The sequence below is a fragment of the Pyrgilauda ruficollis genome, unplaced genomic scaffold, assembly GCF_017590135.1.
Source record: "Pyrgilauda ruficollis isolate IOZ18807 unplaced genomic scaffold, ASM1759013v1 scaffold52, whole genome shotgun sequence".
NCBI lineage: Eukaryota > Metazoa > Chordata > Aves > Passeriformes > Passeridae > Pyrgilauda > Pyrgilauda ruficollis.
Window position 1 is genome coordinate 1,605,360 of NW_024526822.1, and position 20,508 is coordinate 1,625,867.

A 20,508-nucleotide genomic window follows, 5' to 3' on the forward strand; every position below is an offset into this window, starting at 1 on the left:
CGGGGGTTCCGGGCCGGGCTCCCCCCGCGCCCCGCGGTGGTTCCGCCGCCCACGTGGCCAGGCCGGCGCGCTTCCGCCTCCGCCCACGTGACCCGCCCGGCCCCGCCAACCCGGACGGACACGTCACGGCTCATTCCCCGCCGGCACCGCCTTCCTCCCCCTCCACCAATGGGGAGGCGCCGTGGGCCTCGCGCACCGCCCCGCATCCGATTGAGTTTTCGGGGCTTCGGCCAATGAGCGCGGCCGCGGTTGGAGTGGCGTGCGCGGAGGCCAATGGAAAGCGGGCGCGGGCGGGGCGCGGGCTGGCAGCGGCGGCGGCAGGGCGGCTGCGCGGGGCGGATGGACGGGGCGGCGGGGCCGCGGTGAGGGACGGGACCGGGACCCGGACCCGCCCGGGCCGGGGGAGCTGCGGGGGTCGGGCCTGGAGGGGCAGGGGTGCTCGGACTGCAGGGTGCCCGGGTGTGCGGGGTCTGCGGAGTGAGGGACCTGAGGGGTCACGGGGTGCCCGGGCCTTGGCGGGTGCCCGGGCGTGTGGGGAGAGGGAGCCCGGGGGCTGCGGAGTCCCCAGGCGTGAGGGCCGGGAGCCTGGGGCTGGGCAGCGGCCGGGGCCTGGCGGAGCCCGGGGGCAGCGCGGGGGTCGGGAGTGCTCTGTGTCACGGCAGTTCCTGGCGGTGAAGGGTCCCGCCCGCCCGAGGACATCGGGGCACCCCGGGCAGAGCCGCTCGTGCCCGGGGGCATCTGCACCGTGCTCCGTTATGGCAGGGGATCCAGGAAATCAGCACCACACGGCATTTCTGTACCAGGCAGTGCCCAGCGTGCGCCAGTCGCAATCACTCCTGGGCACAGCAAGGCTTTTCCAGGCCCACTTTGGGTTTTAAATCTCAGCCTGTCCCACTGCATCCTGCCTGATGCTATAGCAGAGACCTGAGCTGCACATTTACCCAGCCGTGCTGGGACCGAGCCTGCCCGGAGCAGTGGGAGGGGTTTCTGACTGATTGGGCAAGAAACGATTTGAAGAAATCAGAGTGTTTTCGAGGTAGAAAGATGTTAAAGCTGTGATTCTTCAGTGTGTGTCACTTCCTTGGTGTGCAACCCTAGGATTTCTGTGGCTTTTCCTCCCCTCAGGGAAGTTGAATTAAACAGCCACATTGTCTGGTGTGAGCAAAACCAATTTACTGTCTTGGTTTGCATTAACAAACTACTACTGGCAGATATATATATATATATGTGTGTGTGTGTGTAGATATATATGTTTGACATAAATGATCCAAACTGGGAGCCATTCAGATCTCCTGTGTGTGAAAAAAGCACCCATTTCTTGCATTCTCCATGGATTATATGTTTTGTGCTTTGCTTGCAGGTGATGGTTAATCCTCAGAGAGCATCCAGAGGGAGGGCAGGGGTTTTGCTTAAGTTCACACTGTGGTTTTGTTCTGTGCACAGAGAAACAGGCGCGTCCTCTGCCCCGGAGAAGTTCTGGGCTCTGTAAAGGAAGGAAAACCAGCCAGGAGTGAGGTCAGGACAAGAGGTGAGGGGTTCGTGGGGGCAGGCACAAGCACCTGGCAGGGGTGAAGGCTGGGCCAGAGTGGGGGGATTTAAAGTCCAAAGGCTCGTGAAGGCTTTAACGGCTTTTGATCTTCCTGATTGTGTCCAGGCGTTCCTCAGGCCCTGCATTTGATGTGAAAATGACCAAGTTGGGCTTTCTGCGGCTCTCCTATGAGAAGCAGGACACGCTGCTCAAGCTCCTCATCCTGTCGATGGCAGCTGTCCTGTGTAAGTCTGTGCCCTCAGGGATGGCTCCTGGTGCAGGAAAACCAAGGGTAACTCGTGAGCTCTGTGTGTTCACTGCCCCTTCTCTGTGTTTGCAGCTTTCTCCACAAGACTTTTCTCTGTATTAAGATTTGAAAGTGTCATCCATGAGTTTGACCCGTAAGTGTTGTTTTCTCATTTCCTGGGGGCCTGTTGGGCTTTTCCTGTTCTGGAGCACACAGAATTCAGGTGATGGTGCCAGGCTCAAATTAATCCCCATTGAGGATGTGGGATTTGGAGGATATGTTTCAATACAGCTTGGTTTTTCTCTTCCACACCCAAATTCACTTAGTACCCAGGGCTCTTCTTGCAACCCAGATCCAAGAATCACCTCCCATTGCTTTTCTCCTGGGAGGTGGTCACTCCTGACCTGGGCACAGCAGGAGAGAGCTCCTGGCAGGATTTGTGTCAGTGTCCCAAGCTTGTTGCTGATTGAATCAGTCCCAAGGGACACCATCACCTTTGTAAACGTGCTGTTAGGCCCACTGGGAGGAGGAATGAACCTTTGCAGCTGAGGTTTGGGGCAGCTGAGGGAAACTGGGCCAGTTCTCTGTGCATGGAACACACAGGAGCAGCCCCCACAGTGCTGTCACACCCTGTCACCCTTACAGGTACTTCAACTACCGCACCACCCGCTTCCTGGCTGAGGAGGGCTTCTACAAATTCCACAACTGGTTTGATGACCGAGCATGGTACCCCCTGGGCAGGATCATCGGGGGAACCATTTACCCAGGTAAAGCTTTTGCCAAGCTGAAATGCACCTGGTGCAAGGGAAAATCGGGGTGGGGACTGCAGCCATGAGTGCCAGCTGGCTCAGAGGGCAGCTTGGGGATGCATCCCTGGCAGCAGCTCCCTGCTGGTGAGTCTGGAGCACCCTGATAACGGTGTCATTTCCATCCCCAGGCCTGATGATCACATCAGCAGCGATTTACCACGTGCTGCACTTCTTCCACATCACCATCGACATCCGTAACGTCTGCGTGTTCCTGGCTCCCCTCTTCTCCTCCTTCACCACCATCGTGACTTACCACCTCACCAAAGAGCTCAAGGTACAGGGCCAGCAGGGTGTGCCCCACAGGCTTTGGCTTTCCAGAGGAGCAGGAGCTGTTTGCCATTTGGGAGAGCAGCTGGGTCAGAGGTTTGGAGGTGACTGCCACGCTGCTCAAAACCCCAGCCTTCTGGGAAGTGGCAGATCTGTTTGAAAACTGTTTCCACATGCAATTTTTATTCCTTTGAGTAATAAAATCCCTAAACCCTGATGTCCTTTCCCTGGCTGTTTTTCCCAGGATGCAGGGGCAGGACTCCTTGCTGCTGCCATGATTGCTGTTGTGCCTGGGTACATCTCCAGGTCTGTTGCTGGCTCCTATGATAATGAAGGTGAGTTTGTGATCCTCAGGGAAACCTTTAAGGACTGTTGGGTGCTGGAAAGCGGTGCTGGAAAATGCTGCAGAGCACAATAGAGGCTCTGTCCTTTCCTGGTGATCACTGCTGGCTTTGTGCTGAACAGACCTGACCCGTCAGAGATCAGAGATGGTTTTTGGCCATGCTGTGGAGTAGAGGGAGTGTCTCCCAGCTCTGGCAGTGAGTTTACTCCAGTATCCTTGTTTGCCAGTCAGAAGGGGTTTTGTCACCTCCTCAAACTGCCTGGAACTGGAGCTGCTGTGTGGTTCCTCTGTGCTTTTATCCCTGTTCCAGCAGTGACGTTGGGACTGGCAAAGGCAGCAATCTCACTGCCACTGCCTGGGGCAGAGGAGGATCCTGGCTCCTTTGCTGTAGCTGGGTTTTTGGGGGCTGTGTAGGAGTTCTTCCAGCTGGTGTGGCTGGAAGAAGCCACGTGAGCTGTTAGACACAAACTCTACAGTGTTTGGGTCTAGAAACCAGATATCAAATGCTTTTCCCAGGCCTGGCTCTTTGTGTGATGGAGCAGCAAAGGCATTTACAGATCTGTTTTTAATGGCTTGAGTTCTCTGCCGTGCCCCAGGGGTGGCATTAACAGCTCGGGTCCTTCCACAGGTATCGCCATATTCTGCATGCTCCTGACCTACTACATGTGGATCAAGGCTGTCAAAACTGGCTCCATCTATTGGGCAGCCATGTGTGCCCTCGCCTATTTCTACATGGTGAGTGTCCCTTCTCCCAGCTCTGGGGAAAACCTGACTCTGAGATCCCTCTGGGTGCACTCACCAGGAAGCCATGGTGTGCTGTTCCTGTGTCACTGTGTCCAGAGAGCTAGAACCTCTATGGAGGTGGAAAGGGAATGGTCCTTCTTGCAAAACTAGTGGGTTTGGTGTGAGGTGTTCTTAGTAGTGTTGAAAAATCCATGTTTCTGGCAGCTGGGTTGTGGAGGATGCTCTAAGATAGGGCAGATTTCAGCTGGTATTGCTACTGTGTGAAAATCCTGCCTGTGATCCCAGGAAAGCTGAACCTCTGTGTTTCACCTCGTCTCTGCAGCTGTTCTGTCCTGGAACTTGTGGGTGTGTGTCTGCTTTGTGTCCTGGCAGGTCTCCTCGTGGGGTGGCTACGTCTTCCTGATCAACCTCATCCCCCTGCACGTCCTGGTGCTGATGCTCACCGGGCGCTTCTCCCACAGGATCTACGTAGCCTATTGCACGGTCTACTGCTTGGGAACCATCCTCTCCATGCAGATCTCCTTTGTTGGCTTCCAGGTGGGCACCAGGAGGGTTTGCAGACTTGGGAATGGGTTCTAACAGAATAGCAGTGTGCTGATATCTGGTTTTACTTCTTACCTTCATCATTGAGGTTATGAGTGGGTGCTCACTCCTTGTTCCAGCTTCTGTTATGCTGATTCCTTGCCATGTTTGGCAAAATGAGCCTTTGGCTGTGCTGGGTGATTTTCAAAGCACTTAATAACCTTCCCAGCACTGGCTGTGTTTCATAAAAATATCTTTGGTTTTGCTGAAGGAAGCATTCGTGCCGTGTGTGTCTTGGTATGGCGGGAATCAGGCCTGTCCAGCTCATGATTTCAAGAGAATCTGGTTAATTTTCCACATGGATTCTTATCAGAATCAAAGCGGATGTAGGAAAAGAACTTGTGCCAGCTGTGCCAGTCCCAGGGAGGGAACATTTGAACATTTTCCTGTGGCTGGCAGAGATTGTGCCAGGCAGTGATTTCTGAAAAAAGCCAGTAATGGCTCCTGTTCATTGCTGTGTCTGACCATGCTCTGCCCCACTCCCAGCCTGTCCTCTCCTCGGAGCACATGGCTGCCCTTGGAGTCTTCGGCCTGTGCCAGATCCATGCCTTCGTGGACTACCTCCGGAGCAAGCTGAACCCACAGCAGTTTGAAATCCTCTTCAGGAGTGTCATTTCCCTGGTCGGCTTCGTCCTGCTCTCCGTCGGGGCTGTGCTGATGCTCACAGGTAGCCTGAGGCTGTGGCCATTACAAGGGTGTTTCACCCTCTTTCCTTGCTTCCAAAGGCATGGAATTTGTCCATCCTAACTCCATGTTACTGTGGTGCCAGTGCCTGTGAGTTCCTGTTGCGGTGCGTTATGAGGTGGGGGCACCCCGGGAGTTCCCTCGAAGGGGGAGGTTGGGACCTGCCCAAATGTGTGCATTAGCAAGGAATATTTAAACAGCCGCTGTAAGGTAGGAGGGCAGAAACTCTGGGGACACCAGGATGGTGCTGCAGATACTGGTTGTTGCTCTGTAGTAGCAAAGAGATGCTAAAGGTAGAGGTTGGGCAGGGAGGAGTTTTTTAGAGTGAAATTGCATTGTATTTCCTTTCTAAAATGGCAGGTTTGAGTAGTAGAGATTCTAAATGAGGTGTGGGATCACTCGTTCAGCCTCACATGTGCTTCCCTGGGAGACTACATTGTGTCAACATTGCCCATTACTCTGCTGGATCCAAAGAGGATTTGTTTTCTCCACTTTCCTAGGGAAAATCTCCCCATGGACAGGGCGTTTCTATTCCCTGCTGGACCCTTCCTATGCCAAGAACAACATCCCCATCATCGCCTCTGTCTCTGAGCACCAGCCCACCACTTGGTCCTCCTACTACTTCGACCTGCAGCTCCTTGTTTTCATGTTCCCAGGTGAGTTGCCTGACCCTGAGTTAGTCACCAGAGGCCTTTCCTGCCTCTTCTGGCGTGCCGAGCCCGCTGTGTCCCTCTGCATCCCTCAGAGCCTGCTTTTATTTCATCTCTGAACTGAACCTGACCCCTTTTTCTCCCCCCTCACAGTTGGTCTCTACTACTGCTTCAGCAACCTCTCGGATGCCCGTATCTTCATCATCATGTACGGCGTGACCAGCATGTACTTCTCAGCTGTCATGGTGAGGGCTGCGGGCACCAGCCCTGCCACCGAGTGCTCATATAACAATTTAATTTGTTTTTCTGAACTTAGTGATGATTCTTTCACCCTGAGGGCTTTTCTCCCTTCCATAAATGTGGTTTTGTTTCATCCCTTTGCAGTGAGGGAAGGTGAAGTTGCAAAACTCAGTGGTTTGGGTGTGACTCGTGTCCCTGGGGCCAGCACTGCCTGGTCAGTGTTCCTGATCTCCCAGAGCCGAGCACCCAGTGCAATCTCAAACAAATTTTCTGGGTTTTCAGGCAGGGACTGCTGACAAACAGTCACTGATGAGCCCATTTCCATTCTTCCTGTGGCACCCTGAACACTAAATGTGGTTGAGTTCTGGTGTGGACGCAGCTACCAGTCCTTGCTTCCACCTAAGATTGCTGAAGTGACCTCAGTTTCCATGTGGGCCAGTTTTGGGCACTTGGGAATTTCCCTCAGGGATGCCTGGGATGGTGGCAGCTCCCCACTAAAAAAAACCAGCCACAGGTTTATCCTGAGGCTGATATATCCACTGAACTTGAGGTGCTGGATTAGGAATGGCATCCAATTCTCTCTTCCCTTGGATTTCTGCTGGATTCCTTTTCCAACAGTTCTGCTGTTGCCATAGGTGCGTCTGATGCTGGTGCTGGCTCCAGTGATGTGCATCCTGTCTGGCATCGGGGTCTCTCAGGTATTGTCCACCTACATGAAGAACCTGGATATCAGCCGGCCAGACAAGAAGAGCAAAAAGCAGCAAGACTCCACCTACCCCATTAAAAATGAGGTGAGCGCCAGGCTGGCTGATGGGCTGAGTGCGGGAGGCTGACAGCGCCATTCCTCCCAGTGCTGAGACCCTGGGTTGTTCCCACAGGTTGCCAGTGGCATGATCCTGGTCATGGCGTTCTTCCTGATCACCTACACCTTCCACTCCACCTGGGTGACCAGCGAGGCCTATTCCTCCCCCTCCATCGTTCTCTCTGCCCGTGGCGGCGATGGCAGCAGGATCATCTTCGATGACTTCCGAGAAGCTTATTACTGGCTGCGGCACAACACGCCGGAGGTACGGGGGGCTGTGCCCTGGGCACCCCACGTTGCCCACTGAGGCACTGATGCCCGGCCGCTGTTCGGTGCAGGATGCCAAGGTGATGTCCTGGTGGGACTACGGGTACCAGATCACTGCCATGGCCAACCGGACCATCCTGGTGGACAACAACACCTGGAACAACACACACATCTCCCGCGTCGGCCAGGTGGGTCCCTCCCTCCCCCGCTGCCTTGGCCAGCCTTTCTGGGCACCACGTCAGCACTGGCTGACACCACATCTGCCCCAGGCCATGGCATCGACGGAGGAGAAAGCCTACGAGATCATGAGGGAGCTGGACGTCAGCTACGTGCTGGTCATCTTTGGCGGCCTCACCGGGTACTCATCGGATGGTAAGATCCTGCTGTGAGCCGGTCAGATCCAGCTGGGGGTGCTGGTGGCAGAATCCCATCTCCAGCTGGGGCTGTGGAGTGAAAACAAGGCCAGAATGCTCCTCTTTGGAGCCCTCCCTCAACTCAGCCTTGCTTTTGCCCCCCCACATGACCTCAACCCTCCTGGCCCCCAGCTCAGTTTGGCTTCTCATTCTTTTACCTCATCCCAACTTCTTGTTCTTTCACCCCAGTTCAACCCCTTGCTCTTAGGCCCCCAAATCAGCTCAAGCCCTCATTCCTTTGCCCCCCAACTCTCTGCCTTCCAGACATCAACAAGTTCCTGTGGATGGTGCGGATCGGGGGCAGCACGGACACGGGGCGGCACATCAAGGAGCACGACTATTACACCCCCACCGGGGAGTTCCGGGTGGACCGCGAGGGCTCCCCGGTGCTGCTCAACTGCCTCATGTACAAGATGTGCTACTACCGCTTCGGCCAGGTCTACACTGAGGCCAGTGAGTCCCTGAGCCACCCCCGGGCATGGCACTGCTTTTGGGGAGCCCCACTGCTCCCTGACATCTCTGGGGCGCGATGCAGCAGCACTGCCTGTGCTTTGTCCTCTCCTAGAGCGACCCCCAGGCTACGACCGGGTGAGGAACGCCGAAATCGGCAACAAGGACTTTGAGCTGGACGTGCTGGAGGAGGCGTACACCACAGAGCACTGGCTGGTCCGAATATACAAGGTATGGCACCAGAGCGAGCCCAGACCCACCCAGTTGGGGAAAAAAACACGGAATTCTACCTAATGAACCTTCTTTTACTGCCCAGGTGAAAGATTTGGACAACCGCGGGTTGTCGAGGACGTAGAGGAGCCGGCGCCGGCCGCGCCAGACACCGCACTGACCCAGCCTTGCCTGTGCAGCAGAGATTTGGGGGTTTGGTGGGATTTTGAGGGGGGCTGTTTCGGGTTTGTTTTATACCGTTTGTAAGCGCAGGCAGCGGCGGGAGGACCCTGCCCACCCCGTCCTGCCGGGAGTGATTTTTATATACACACGGAGCCGTCGCCAAATCAGGAATTGCGGCTCTCACCGGGGCTGATTGACCAGGAATTGTGAAGAATACAAATAAATAAAAATAAATTTGGTGGGTTTCACCCCGAGTTCTGTCGGAGGGACGTTGGGGCCGTTTAGCTGCTTTTAATCGAGTTGAATGGAAATAGAGGCGGGGGGCGTGGCGAGGGGCGTGGCCTGTAGTGGATGTGGGATCCCAGGTGGGGGCGGGGCCTGTGCGATGTGTGGGCGTGGCTTGGGACGTGCGCGCGCAGGGCGGGGCGGGGCTCGCGGCTCTGGCGGGAAAGGGCGGCGTGGCCGGGCCGCTGCCGGGACCGGGACCGGGATCGCGGCCCGGAGCGGGCCCGGGGCCGGGGATGGCGGTGCCCTTCGTGGAGGACTGGGACCTGGTGCAGACGCTGGGCGAAGGCGCCTACGGGGAGTGAGTGCGGCGGGGCCGGGGGGCGCGGGGTTGTTGCCGGCCGGGTCCGCCCCTTGCACGCCCTTGCCCTGCCCCTTGCGCGGCCCAGGCCCTGCCCTGCCCTGCCCCGCCCTGCCCCTTGCGCCGCCGCTGTCCCCTCTGACCCCATCGCGTGCTATTTGCACACCCGCTGCTTGTCCCTGCGTGGTTCTGCGCGGCCACTGCGTGCCCCCTGTTCGCTCGCCTCTTGGCCATCACATGCCGTGTGCGTGCCCACAGCTTGCCCAGTCCGCACCGCTCGCCCATCACATGCCCGCTGTTTGCCCACTCTCCGGTCGTTGCATGTGCTCTGTGTGCCCACTGCTCGCCCATCGCACCCCCTTGCACCCCTGTGTGCCCATCGTGCACCTGCCTGTTCCTCCCTGGCTCCAGGGGCACCATTTGCTGCCCATTCCCTGCCCGGTCCTTGCCTCCAGTGGCAATATTCCCTGCCTGCTCCCTGTCTCTGCGGGAAGCATTCCCATGCCCATTCCCTGCCCGTTCCCTGCCCACCGCAGGGTGCAGCTGGCCGTGAACCGCCGCACTGAGGAGGCCGTGGCCGTGAAAATCGTGGACATGAAGCGCGCGGCCGAGTGCCCGGAGAACATCAAGAAGGAAATCTGCATCAACAAGATGCTGAACCACGAGAACGTCGTCCGGTTCTACGGACACCGGCGGGAGGGGGCCACGCAGTACCTGTTCCTGGAGTACTGCCGCGGCGGAGAGCTCTTCGACCGCATCGGTGCGGCACCCGGGGATTTAGGGGCACTGGGGCATCCTAAATTGTCATCCCCACACGGCTGAGGACTGCTCTTCCTCTTCTTCTTCCCCACGTGCAGAGCCAGATGTCGGGATGCCAGAGCCGGAGGCGCAGCGGTTCTTCCAGCAGCTGATTGCCGGCGTGGTGAGTGCTCACGGGCAGCGCTGGGGGCGGCCGTGCCGCGGGTGCCAGTGGCGATTCCCGCACGGCGCTGACCCTTGCCATGATTCCCACACGGCGCTGAGCCCCTGACCCTTGCCGTTATTCCTACATGGCACTGACCCTTGCCGTGATTCCCACGCAGCACCGACCCTTGCCGTGATTCCCACGCAGCACCGACCCTTGCCATGATTCCCACACGGTGCTGACCCTTGTCGTGATTCCTACATGGCACTGACCCTTGCTGTGATTCCCACACATTGCTGACCCTTGCCGTGATTCCCGCGCAGCACCGACCCTTGCCATGATTCCCACACGGTGCTGACCCTTGCCGTGATTCCTACATGGTGTTGACCCTCTGATTCTTGCTGTGGTTCCTACACCATGCTGACCCTCTGACCCTTGCCATGATTCCTACACAATGCTGACCTTTGCCATGATTCCCACATGGTGCTGACCCTTGCCATGATTCCCACACGGTGCTGACCCTTGCCATGATTCCCACATGGTGCTGACCCTTGCCATGATTCCCACACCATGCTGACCCCCTGGCCCTTGCCATGATTCCCACACCATGCTGACCTCTGACCTTTGCCATGATTCCCACACCATGCTGACCTCTGACTTGCCATGATTCCCACGTGGCACTGACCCTTCCCCTCCGCAGGTGTACCTGCACAGCATCGGCATCACCCACCGGGACCTGAAGCCGGAGAACCTGCTGCTGGACGAGCGAGGTGGGGCGGCAGGGGCAGGCGTGTCCCTCTCCGACCTCCATTAAGTTTTCATTTCTTAATTTGTGGTTTTTTATTTGAGTGTTTCATTTAAAGCTTTAATTTGAATGTTTAGATTTTGCATTTCAATTTCTAGTGTAAGGGTCTAATTTTATTCTGAATTGAAATTTTACTGTGCATTTTTAGCTTAAAATGTTTACAATTTTTTAGATTAATTTCTTAATTTAAGCTTTTATTTGAATTTGCATTCTGATTTGAATTTATTCTTTTAATTTTATTTGTATTTTAATTCAAATTTTCAGTTCAACTTTTAAACCTAGAACTTTAGAATCTTAAGTTTAAATTCTAGTTTGAATTTCTTCTTTCAACTTTATTTGTATTTTAATTCAAATTTTCAGTTCAACTTTTAAACTTAAAACTTTAGAATCTTAACTTGAATTTTTATTTTAAATTATTTTCGATTCAAACTTTTAAACAATTCTTGAGTTTGAATTAATAAATAACATTTTTACTTACGTTTTGATTTCTATTTAAAATTGAACTTACATTTTAAATTAATTTTGTGGGGGGTGTGAGTTAATTTTGACTTTTGATTTAAAGTTTTACCTTGGCTTTGCTTCTGTTCGGGCCCAGACAATCTGAAGATCTCGGATTTCGGCCTGGCCACGGTGTTCCGGCACAACGGGCGGGAGCGGCTGCTGAACAAGATGTGTGGGACCCTGCCCTACGTGGCCCCCGAGCTGCTGCGGCGCTCCGAGTTCCGCGCCGAGCCCGTCGACGTCTGGGCCTGCGGCGTGGTGCTGACTGCCATGCTGGCCGGAGGTGGGAATGCTGGGATGGATGGATGGATGGATGGATGGATGGATGGATGGATGGATGGATAGAATTCACAGAGGGTGATGTGCTGACTGCCATGCTGGCCGGAGGTGGGAATGCTGGGATGTACAGAATTCACAGGGAATGACCTGGTGTTGGTGGCCATGCTGGCCGGAGGTGAGAATGCTGGGATGGATGGATGGAATTCACAGGGGGTGACCTGGTGCTGATGGCTGTGCTGGCCAGAGGTGGGAATGCTGGATGGATGGATGGAATTCACAGGGGGTGACCTGGTGCTGATGGCTGTGCTGGCCAGAGGTGGGAATGCTGGATGGATGGATGGAATTCGCAGAGGGTGATGTGCTGATGGCCATGCTAGCCAGAGATGGGAATGTTGGGATGTACAGAATTCACAGGGAATGACCTGGTGTTGGTGGCCATGCTGGCTGGAGGTGGGAATGTTGGGATGTACAGAATTCACAGGGAGTGATATATGGCCTATGGAGGCTGGAACGCGGGAATGCCTCTAGGAATGGATGGAATGCATGTGACGTGTTCAGGGGGTGTGGGGGAGATGCAGGAGTGGTGCAGAGGACATGGGGGAGTGTTTGTGGAATGTGCAGGGATGTACGTGTGGAATGCAGAGGGGGTGCACGGGTGGAATGTGTGAGGGGAAGTGCCTGGGGTGCACCAGGGGATGTATGGGATGGGGAAAGGTGCACATGAGGTGGGAGGGATGTGTGAAACAGAGATGGAAAGTGTGGGATACACAAGGGAGATGGGAAATGCATGGAGGGTGATGTCTGGAATATCTGTAGGGATGCATGGAGGGAATGAAGGGGAATGTGTGTGATGTTTAGTGGAGGATGTATGAGAGGCAGAGGGGAGGTGTGGGATGCGTAGGAGGAGTTTGGGGTGCATAGAGAGGTATGGGATGTGTGTGAGAAACCGGGGATGCACAGGGAGGTTTGGGATACATGGGGAGCACACAGGATCCGTGGCAGGGCAGGGTCACCTGGCACACCACGTCCCCACAGTGCCACGTGTGTGCCCAGGGGGTTGTGGCACTGGGGGGTGACAGCAGTGGGATCTCCTGGCAGAGCTGCCTTGGGACCAGCCTAGTGACAGCTGCCAGGAATACAGTGACTGGAAGGAGAAGAAAACCTACCTCCCACCTTGGAAGAAGATTGATTCCGCTCCCTTGGGTAAGCGCCCGGCACCCAGCAGCTCCCCAAATCCATTCATAAATATACACACAAACATATACATACCCACACACACACCATATTGTGTTCCACCCCCTCGTCTCCCCCAGCACTGCTGCACAAGATCCTCACGGAGAGCCCCACAGCGAGGATCACCATTCCTGACATCCAGAAGGACCGGTGGTACAGCAGACCCCTCAAAAAGGGTAAGGGGCTGCGGGGGAGCGCGATGGTGCCCCCGGATTTGGGGGTTATGTGGTGTCCTGTCCCTTTGCAGATGTCAAGCGGGCTCGGCTCTCCTCGGGGGGAGTCACCGACTCCCCTGGAGGCTTCTCCAAGCACATCCGATCCGATACAGACTTCTCACCCGTGAAGGGAGCGCTGGGGTGAGCCTCTGCTTCCCTCCACACGGGTTTGCAATTCCTTGCACGCCTCGGGGCTTTCCAGGCACTTTCTCCAGGAGGTGGTCGGGTGGAAACCCCGCACAACCCCTGTGATCGACCCAGATCCTGCAAAATCCCGTGCAATTCCCACATCCCGCTTTCTCCAGCGCTCCTAACCCTTGTGTCCCCCCTTGCCTTGCAGTGAGGACAAGGCAAGCTATTCCACGTCACAGCCGGAGCCCGGCACGGGCGGGATGCCCTGGGAGAGTGGCACGGGAAGCATCGACCAGCTGGTGCAGGGCTTCAGCTTCTCGCAGCCCGCCTGCCCCGAGCACATGCTGGTCAACAGCCAACTCCTGGGCACCCCAGGCTCCTCCCAGGTCAGGGGCTGCAGGGGCACCTGGCACCACGTGGCATTTCGGGATGCTGCCTCGCAGTGCTTGGGATGCAGCTGGGCGAGGTTGATCCTCTTGGGATTTCACCTGGCGGCACTTGGGGCGCAGCTCGGCATCGGCGATGGTGTCAGGGTGCTCCTTGCGAGGGTTGGGGGCTGCTCTGTGGTGCTTGGGGTGCAGCTTTGCCTGGTGGGGAATATCAAGGAGCAGCTTGGCAATATTGGATGCGTAAATTTTTGCTACTTACCACCTTGGGTGTGAATTTGCAGGATTTGGGGCACAGCTTTTCAGTATTTTCAGCATCAGGGTGACACTGCCATGGCCTTGGAGTGTTTGAGGGCAGCCTCACGTCCAGTTTTAAACACTGGGGTTCAGCGTTGCATTGTATAAATTGGGGTGAAGCTTTGCATCATGCATATGACAATGAGGAGCAACTTTGCCATGTTTGTAACATCAGGGAGCAGCTTGGCAATGTTTGGGGTGTGGTTGGGTGAGGTTTATCATCTTGGGGTGCAGCTCTGCAGCATTTGGGGGGCAGAGTCTCATCCAGTTTACAACATCAGGATCAAGTGCTGCACCTTTTATGGGGTGCAGCTTTGCCTTAGACATGTAAGATTAAGAAGCAACTTTTGTTGTATTTACAATATCAGGGAGCAACTGTTGGGGCTGTGGCTGTTTAGTGTTTACCACCTGAGGGTGTCAGGTGAAGGATTTGGGGTGCAAATTCGCAGTACTTTTAGTGTCAGTTTGTCACTTTGCCAGGGACTTGAGGGGCAGTTTCACATCTGATTTACAGCATTGCGGTGCAACACTGCTGTGTAAAATATTGGGGTGCAACTTTGCTGTATATGGAATATCAGGGAGCAGCTTGACAAGGCTGGGGTGCAGCTGTGAGTTTTATCATCTCAAGGTGCCACCTCCCAAGATTTGGGGTGCAAATGTGCATCATTTATGGCATCAGAGTGCACTTTGTGCAGTGGTTTGGGGGCTGCTCTGTGGTGTTTGGGGAGCAACTTCTCATCTGATTTACAATATCAGGGAGCAGCTTGGCAGCATTGAGGTGCTGCTGGGCAAGGTTTGTCATCTCAGGGTGCACCTGGTGGTATTTGGAGCACAATTTTGCAGTATTTTGAGTAATAAAATGCAGCTTTCCAGTTCCAGGGTACAGCTCTGCAGCATTTGGGAGGCAGCTTCACATCCAATTTACAATATCAGGGTCCTTCGTTGCACCTTTGGGGTGCAACTTTGCATCCTATATGTGTCACTAAAGAGCATTTTTATGGTACTAGGGGCCAACTTTGCAGTGTTTGGGGTGTGCTGTGCAGCATTTCTGCTCTTTGGGGTGTGCAGTGCAGCATTTCTGCTGTTTGGGATGTGCTGTGCAGCAGTTCTGCTGTTTGGGATGTGCTGTGCAGTATTTCAGCTGTTTGGGGTGTGGTTGTACAGCATTTCAGCTGTTTGGGGTGTGCAGTGCAGCATTTCAGCTGTTTGGGATGTGCTGTGCAGCATTTCTGCTGTTTGGGATGTGCTGTGCAGTATTTCAGCTGTTTGGGGTGTGGTTGTACAGCATTTCAGCTGTTTGGGGCGTGCAGTGCAGCATTTCAGCTGTTTGGGATGTGGTTGTACAGCATTTCTCCTGTTTGGGGTGTGCTGTACAGCATTTCTGCTGTTTGGGATGTGCTGTACAGCATTTCTCCTGTTTGGGATGTGTTGTGCAGCAGTTCTGCTGTTTGGGGTGTGCTGTACAGCATTTCTGCTGTTTGGGGTGTGCTGTGCAGCAGTTCTGCTGTTTGGGGTGTGCTGTGCAGCAGTTCTGCTGTTTGGGGTGTGCTGTACAGCATTTCTGCTGTTTGGGATGCGGTTGTTGGCTTGTGCCATCAGGGGGTGCAGCTTTCCAACATTTCCTCACCGAAAGCCAGGATGTGTCGGAGCTGGGGCTGGAACCTGGTGGGATTTGTGACCTTTTGGCGGGATTTATGACCCTTGGAACGTTTTTTCGGGGCGGCAGAGCCCGTGGCAGCGGCTGGTGAAGCGGATGACGCGGTTCTTCACCAAGCTGGACGCCGACGGCTCTTACCGCGCGCTGAAGGAGGTGTGTGAGAAGATGGGATACGGCTGGAAGATGAGCTGCACCAACCAGGTGGGGGTCAGGGGATGGAACTGGGGCTGGGACCCCCTGTGCTGGGTCACCAGGGAGTAATTCAAGGCGTCCTCCCCCTTTGCAGGTCACCATCTCAACCACAGACAGGAGGAACAACAAACTCATCTTCAAGGTGAACCTGGTGGAGATGGAGAGCAAGATTTTGGTGGATTTCCGCCTCTCCAAGGTGTGTGGGGGGTCAGGGTGGGTGGTGGGGGTTGCATGGCAGGTGCAGGGTGGGGAAGGAGCACGTTAAGTGGGTGCAGGGTGGGGGGTGCCAGGGGAGGAGGGGTGCAGGTGGGTTAGGGGGATGCCAGCCCCTGTCTCCCCACGCAGGGCGACGGCCTGGAGTTCAAGAGGCATTTCCTGAAGATCAAGGCCAAGCTCAGCGACATTGTCAGCACCCAGAAGGTCTGGCTGCCCGGCACCTGAGCCCTCACACCCCTTCTCTGCCTCTTCCTTCTCTTCCTCCATCTCCTTCTCCGCTTCCTCCTGGCTGGGCTCTGGCAGCAGCACCCAAATACTGTGAAGGTGTCTGGTCACCGGTTTTAGGTTTTGAAGGTTCAATAAAGCCCTGGGAGACGCAAGGCAAGGCTGGTTGCTGCACGGGTTGCGCTGGGTTGTTCACTCTGAAACCTGCTGATGGCGCAGCTTTGCTCAGCCGGGGTAAATCCCATGTGGGATCTCTGCCGAGCCCTAAACCCGCCCCAGGGGCTGGGGGCTGACCCCCCCGCCCCCCATTCCTGCCCTGTCTCAGGGCAGTGGCTGCCCTCATTTTCCAACCTCTCTAATTGCTTTTCGGAAGGACTAACGAGCCCGAGAGCTGCCAGGGGTTGTTAGCGCTGGAGCGAGAGAGGAGAGCCAGGGATTAACCCCATCCCCCCCAAAAAAGAGCATCCCCCCAAAAGAACCCACCCCAGGGTGCAAACCCTGAGATAACACCACAATTCCTCCCTAAAGCTGCATCACTGTTTAATTATTGGGCTAAAAAAATTGCATTTTTTACTTTTTTACCCCTTCTTAAATTATTATTTTTTTAATATTCCTTTCCCCAGCCTTTTTGTTTCCCTGGTGGGAACCCCCCTTGGGCGAAGCAATTAGCAGCGATTTTTTAATTGCATATTTATATTGCAGCTGGGGAGCGAGACCCCGGCAGCGGGCGAGGGGAAAGCAGGAAGACGCCGCGCTCCGACCTTGTTTGCTTTTCAGCTGGGATTAAGCACTTTTAATTGTCCCAGAGATCACAGATTGCGGCCAGGGGGGATAATTAGGCTGAATACAGGGTTTTCTGGTTCATTCCCCCCAGGAATTTATATTTCTGAGGGCATAAAAAAGAAAATCTTTGGGAATGCCTCGGGAAGGGAGGGTTGTGGAGGGATGTGAGGCTGGACACAACTCATTGCATGAATGGGTCTCGTTGTCAAAACAAATTAATTTTTCACCTGTTACCTGCTGTAAATGGGATATTTTTGGGGGTCTGGACACGTCCCCTCCTCCCCAGGATGCCTCAGGGCAGGCTGGACACTGCTTCTGCTCCACCACGGTCTCGTGCGTTAATCAGGCTCCATTCCCATGGGAATCATTTTCAACCCTAATTTTTAGGGTCCTTTTGGTTTTTTTAACTCCGTGGAGAGGATTATTTTCCACTTTTGGGGTCTGTAGGGGAAACTCGAGGGGATAAAAGGTTTGTGTTCCTATGTGGCCGGGTGGGGGGGGCTGTGCTGAGCGGGGCCCTGAAAGCGCCCTTTGTGCGGCCCCGCCGGGGACCCGGCGCGCTCGGAGGCACCGGAGCGTGGCAAATCCTAAAACCAACAGCACGGCCGGGCCGGGGGCTTCTGCCCCACCTCATCCCAAATTCATGGCTCTCCAGCGGGCACAGGGGGTTCTGCCAGCCCTCAGCTCCTGGCAGCATCCCGGGAGCCGAGTTTGGGATGCGCAGTTAGGGATGCGGCGCTGGATGCAGGATGGAGGTTTCAGGGATGGGATGCAGGATTTAGGACACGGAGGATGGAGGATTTGGGATCTAGGTGTTGGTTGTGAGACAGAATTTGGGATGCAAATGTGGGACATAGGATTGGGGATGGAGGTTTAGGGTGTAGATGCAGGATGTGAAACGGAATTTGTGATGCGGATATGGGACTTAGGATTTAGGCTGTGGATGCAGGATTTAGGATGTAGATTCAGGATGCAGGATAGAGTATTTAGGATTTAGTCATGGGATTTGGGATTTAGGACACAGATGGAGAACGGGGGATGGAGGATTTATGATCTAGATATTGGTTGTGGAACAGAGTTTGGGATGTGAATGTGGGACGTAGGATTTGGGATGTAGGCACAGGATGGAGGGTTTAGGATGTAGATGCAGGATGTGAAACGGAATTTGTGATGCAGATATGGGACAGGATTTAGGCTGTGGATGCAGGATTTGGGATGTAGATTCAGGATAGAGTATTTAGGGATGCAGTAGAGGATTTAGGATGTAGATGGTGCCATAGGATTTAGGACACAGGTGCAGGTTTCAGGATTCAGATATGGAACACGAGATTTAGGATGTAGATGTGGGACATAGGATTGGGACATAGATACAGGATCTGGGACAGATCCCAAGAGAACCTGGGATGCAGATATGGGACATAGGATTTAGGATGAAGATGCAAGACACAGGATGGAGAATCCAGGATGCAATTGCGGGATAGAAGACTGAGGATGTAGATGTGGGATAGAGCTTTTAGGAGGTACATGGAGACTTAGGATTTCAGATGTAGATATGGAGGATTTAGGATGCAGATACGAGACACAGGATTTAGGACAGAGATGCAGGATGGGGGATGGATGATTTAGGATTTAGATGGGGACAGAGGATTTAGTATATTGGTACAGAATGTGGAAGGAGAACTTAGAATGCAGATGTGGGACATAGAACTGGGGTTGAAAATGCAGGATAGAGGACTGAGGATGCAGGTGGGGTACATAGCATGCAGGACACAGAATGGAGAAGCCAGGATGCAGGTCTGGAATGGAATATTTGGAATGTAAATGGGGACATGGGATTTAGGATATAAACACAGGATGAAGGATTTAGGATGCAGGTGTAGGACACAAGATTCAGGACATAGATGCAGGATGGGGGATCAAGGATTTAGAATGTAGATGCAGAACACAGGATGGAGGATTCAGGATGCAGATGGGAGACACAGGATTTGGGATGCAGATACAGGGTGCCAGATGTAGGGCACAGAAGAGAGACTGTGGAAGCATTTAGGATGTGGAATGCAGAATTCAGGATGCAGACACGGGATTTAGAACAAACAAGGAATTTAAGAAACAGATAAAGAATTTAGGATGTAGACACAGGTCCTCAGATGCAGGATGGAGGATTTAGGAGGCAGATGCAGTTTTCCAGATTCAGAACGTGTGACATGGATGCAGGACACAGGAGAGGGGCTGCAGATGTGGGATGCAGGACACGGGACATGGGATGAAAGGGCAGATGCAGAATATGGGATGCAGATACACAGAACATGGAGTACATAAGTAGAATTTAGGATGCAGAAGTGGGATATAGGACAGGTGGTGAGGGACATGGAATATAAAATACAGATGAAGGATGTACAGGGCATGAATTGCAGAAGGAATTTGGGATGCAGAGTTGGGATACAGGACACAGGAGATGGGATGTGGATGCAGGACATGGAATGCAGGAGTGGGATTTAGGATGCAGATAGAGGATGGAGGTGCAGGACATGGGATGCTCCAGCACAGAGCACCACAGCACAGCCCCAGCTCTGCACAGGGATTTTGCAGCACCCCTGGAGCTGGGGAGTGCGTGCAACGAGCCGGGAAATGCAAACTTCCAAGGAAAAAATTATCGCTTTCCAAGCCCGTACAGACATTTTGCAGCTCGTCCCCCATCTGGGAGGCAGATCCTGGCCCTTTGGCCACATCTGCCTGCCAGATGTGCTGGGGAGGGGAACAGAGCCCCTGTGGATGGGAAAGCTCCCCACTCCCCTGTGGGCAGGCCAGGTTGGGAATGCAGCTCCAGCATATCACACCTGCTCTGGAGAAATGCCTGGATGGGACCAGGGAGCAGTGGGAAGGAAGGACTGGGTGGGACAATCCAGCCTCACAAATGGTTTTCATTGCCATTAAGCTTTTGTCCTGTGGCTGGGGGAGGTGGCAATGAGACACAGCCAGGGCACAGCTGTAGGGGACACAGCCCAGTATGGCCCAGTAAGGACCCTGGGCTGAACTTACCCAGGGCCCTGGGTGGGGTGGGAGCTCCTGGTGAGGCCAAATGGACCAACAGGGGTTGGTGCCCTTGGGATCCAGGCAGCGGGATGGGGATGGGGATGTGGGGGGTGGGATGGAGATGTGGGAGCATGAGGAATGCAAACACAGAGTTTGGGGTGTAGGTGCAGGACAAGGGATGGTGCAAGGTGCAGGGGCAGGAGGGGGGGCTGGATGCAGGTGCAGATGGAGGACGTGGGATGAAGGCTGCACATGCAGGACATGGTGCAGATGCAGGATCTGGGATGTAGATTTGGCATGCAAGAATCGGGATGCAGAGTGCAGGATGCAGATGCTGGATGCAAGAAGTGGGATGCATAGGGCAGGATGTGGGATGAGAGGTTCAGATGCAGGGTGTGGAATGCAGGGCACAGGGTACAGATACAGGATCTGGGATGCAGGATGCAGCTGCAGGGTGTGAGAAGTGGGATGCATGGTGCAGGGTGAGGGATGAAGATGCAGATGCAGGACATGGTGTGCAGGGCTGATGGTGCAGATGGAGGATTCGGGATGCAGGAGACAGCCACAGGATGCTGATCCAGGGAATGGGTGTGGAATGCAAAAGCAGGATGTAGTTGGAGGGTGCAGCTCTAGGAGGGAAGGCAT

At 54.6% G+C, this 20,508-nt stretch overlaps 2 protein-coding genes across 2 annotated transcripts; both read left to right on the plus strand.

The window, feature by feature from the left end:
• Positions 1-315: 315 nt before the first annotated feature.
• STT3A (STT3 oligosaccharyltransferase complex catalytic subunit A) lies at positions 316-8,656 on the plus strand. Its single transcript, XM_041480610.1, has 19 exons — positions 316-362; positions 1,444-1,528; positions 1,655-1,773; positions 1,869-1,929; positions 2,421-2,542; positions 2,713-2,858; positions 3,096-3,186; positions 3,823-3,929; positions 4,311-4,475; positions 5,007-5,187; positions 5,705-5,860; positions 6,008-6,099; positions 6,730-6,885; positions 6,973-7,161; positions 7,235-7,351; positions 7,433-7,535; positions 7,841-8,029; positions 8,142-8,257; positions 8,343-8,656. The coding sequence occupies exons 3-19, from the start codon at positions 1,686-1,688 to the stop codon at positions 8,379-8,381; spliced, it is 2,118 nt and encodes a 705-aa protein (XP_041336544.1). The 5' UTR covers positions 316-362; positions 1,444-1,528; positions 1,655-1,685; the 3' UTR covers positions 8,382-8,656.
• Positions 8,657-8,827: 171 nt separating this feature from the next.
• Positions 8,828-16,190, plus strand: CHEK1 (checkpoint kinase 1). Its single transcript, XM_041480585.1, has 12 exons — positions 8,828-9,005; positions 9,542-9,765; positions 9,863-9,927; positions 10,610-10,679; positions 11,310-11,498; positions 12,593-12,697; positions 12,808-12,903; positions 12,975-13,083; positions 13,283-13,460; positions 15,484-15,615; positions 15,701-15,802; positions 15,952-16,190. The coding sequence occupies exons 1-12, from the start codon at positions 8,941-8,943 to the stop codon at positions 16,045-16,047; spliced, it is 1,431 nt and encodes a 476-aa protein (XP_041336519.1). The 5' UTR covers positions 8,828-8,940; the 3' UTR covers positions 16,048-16,190.
• Positions 16,191-20,508: the final 4,318 nt, after the last annotated feature.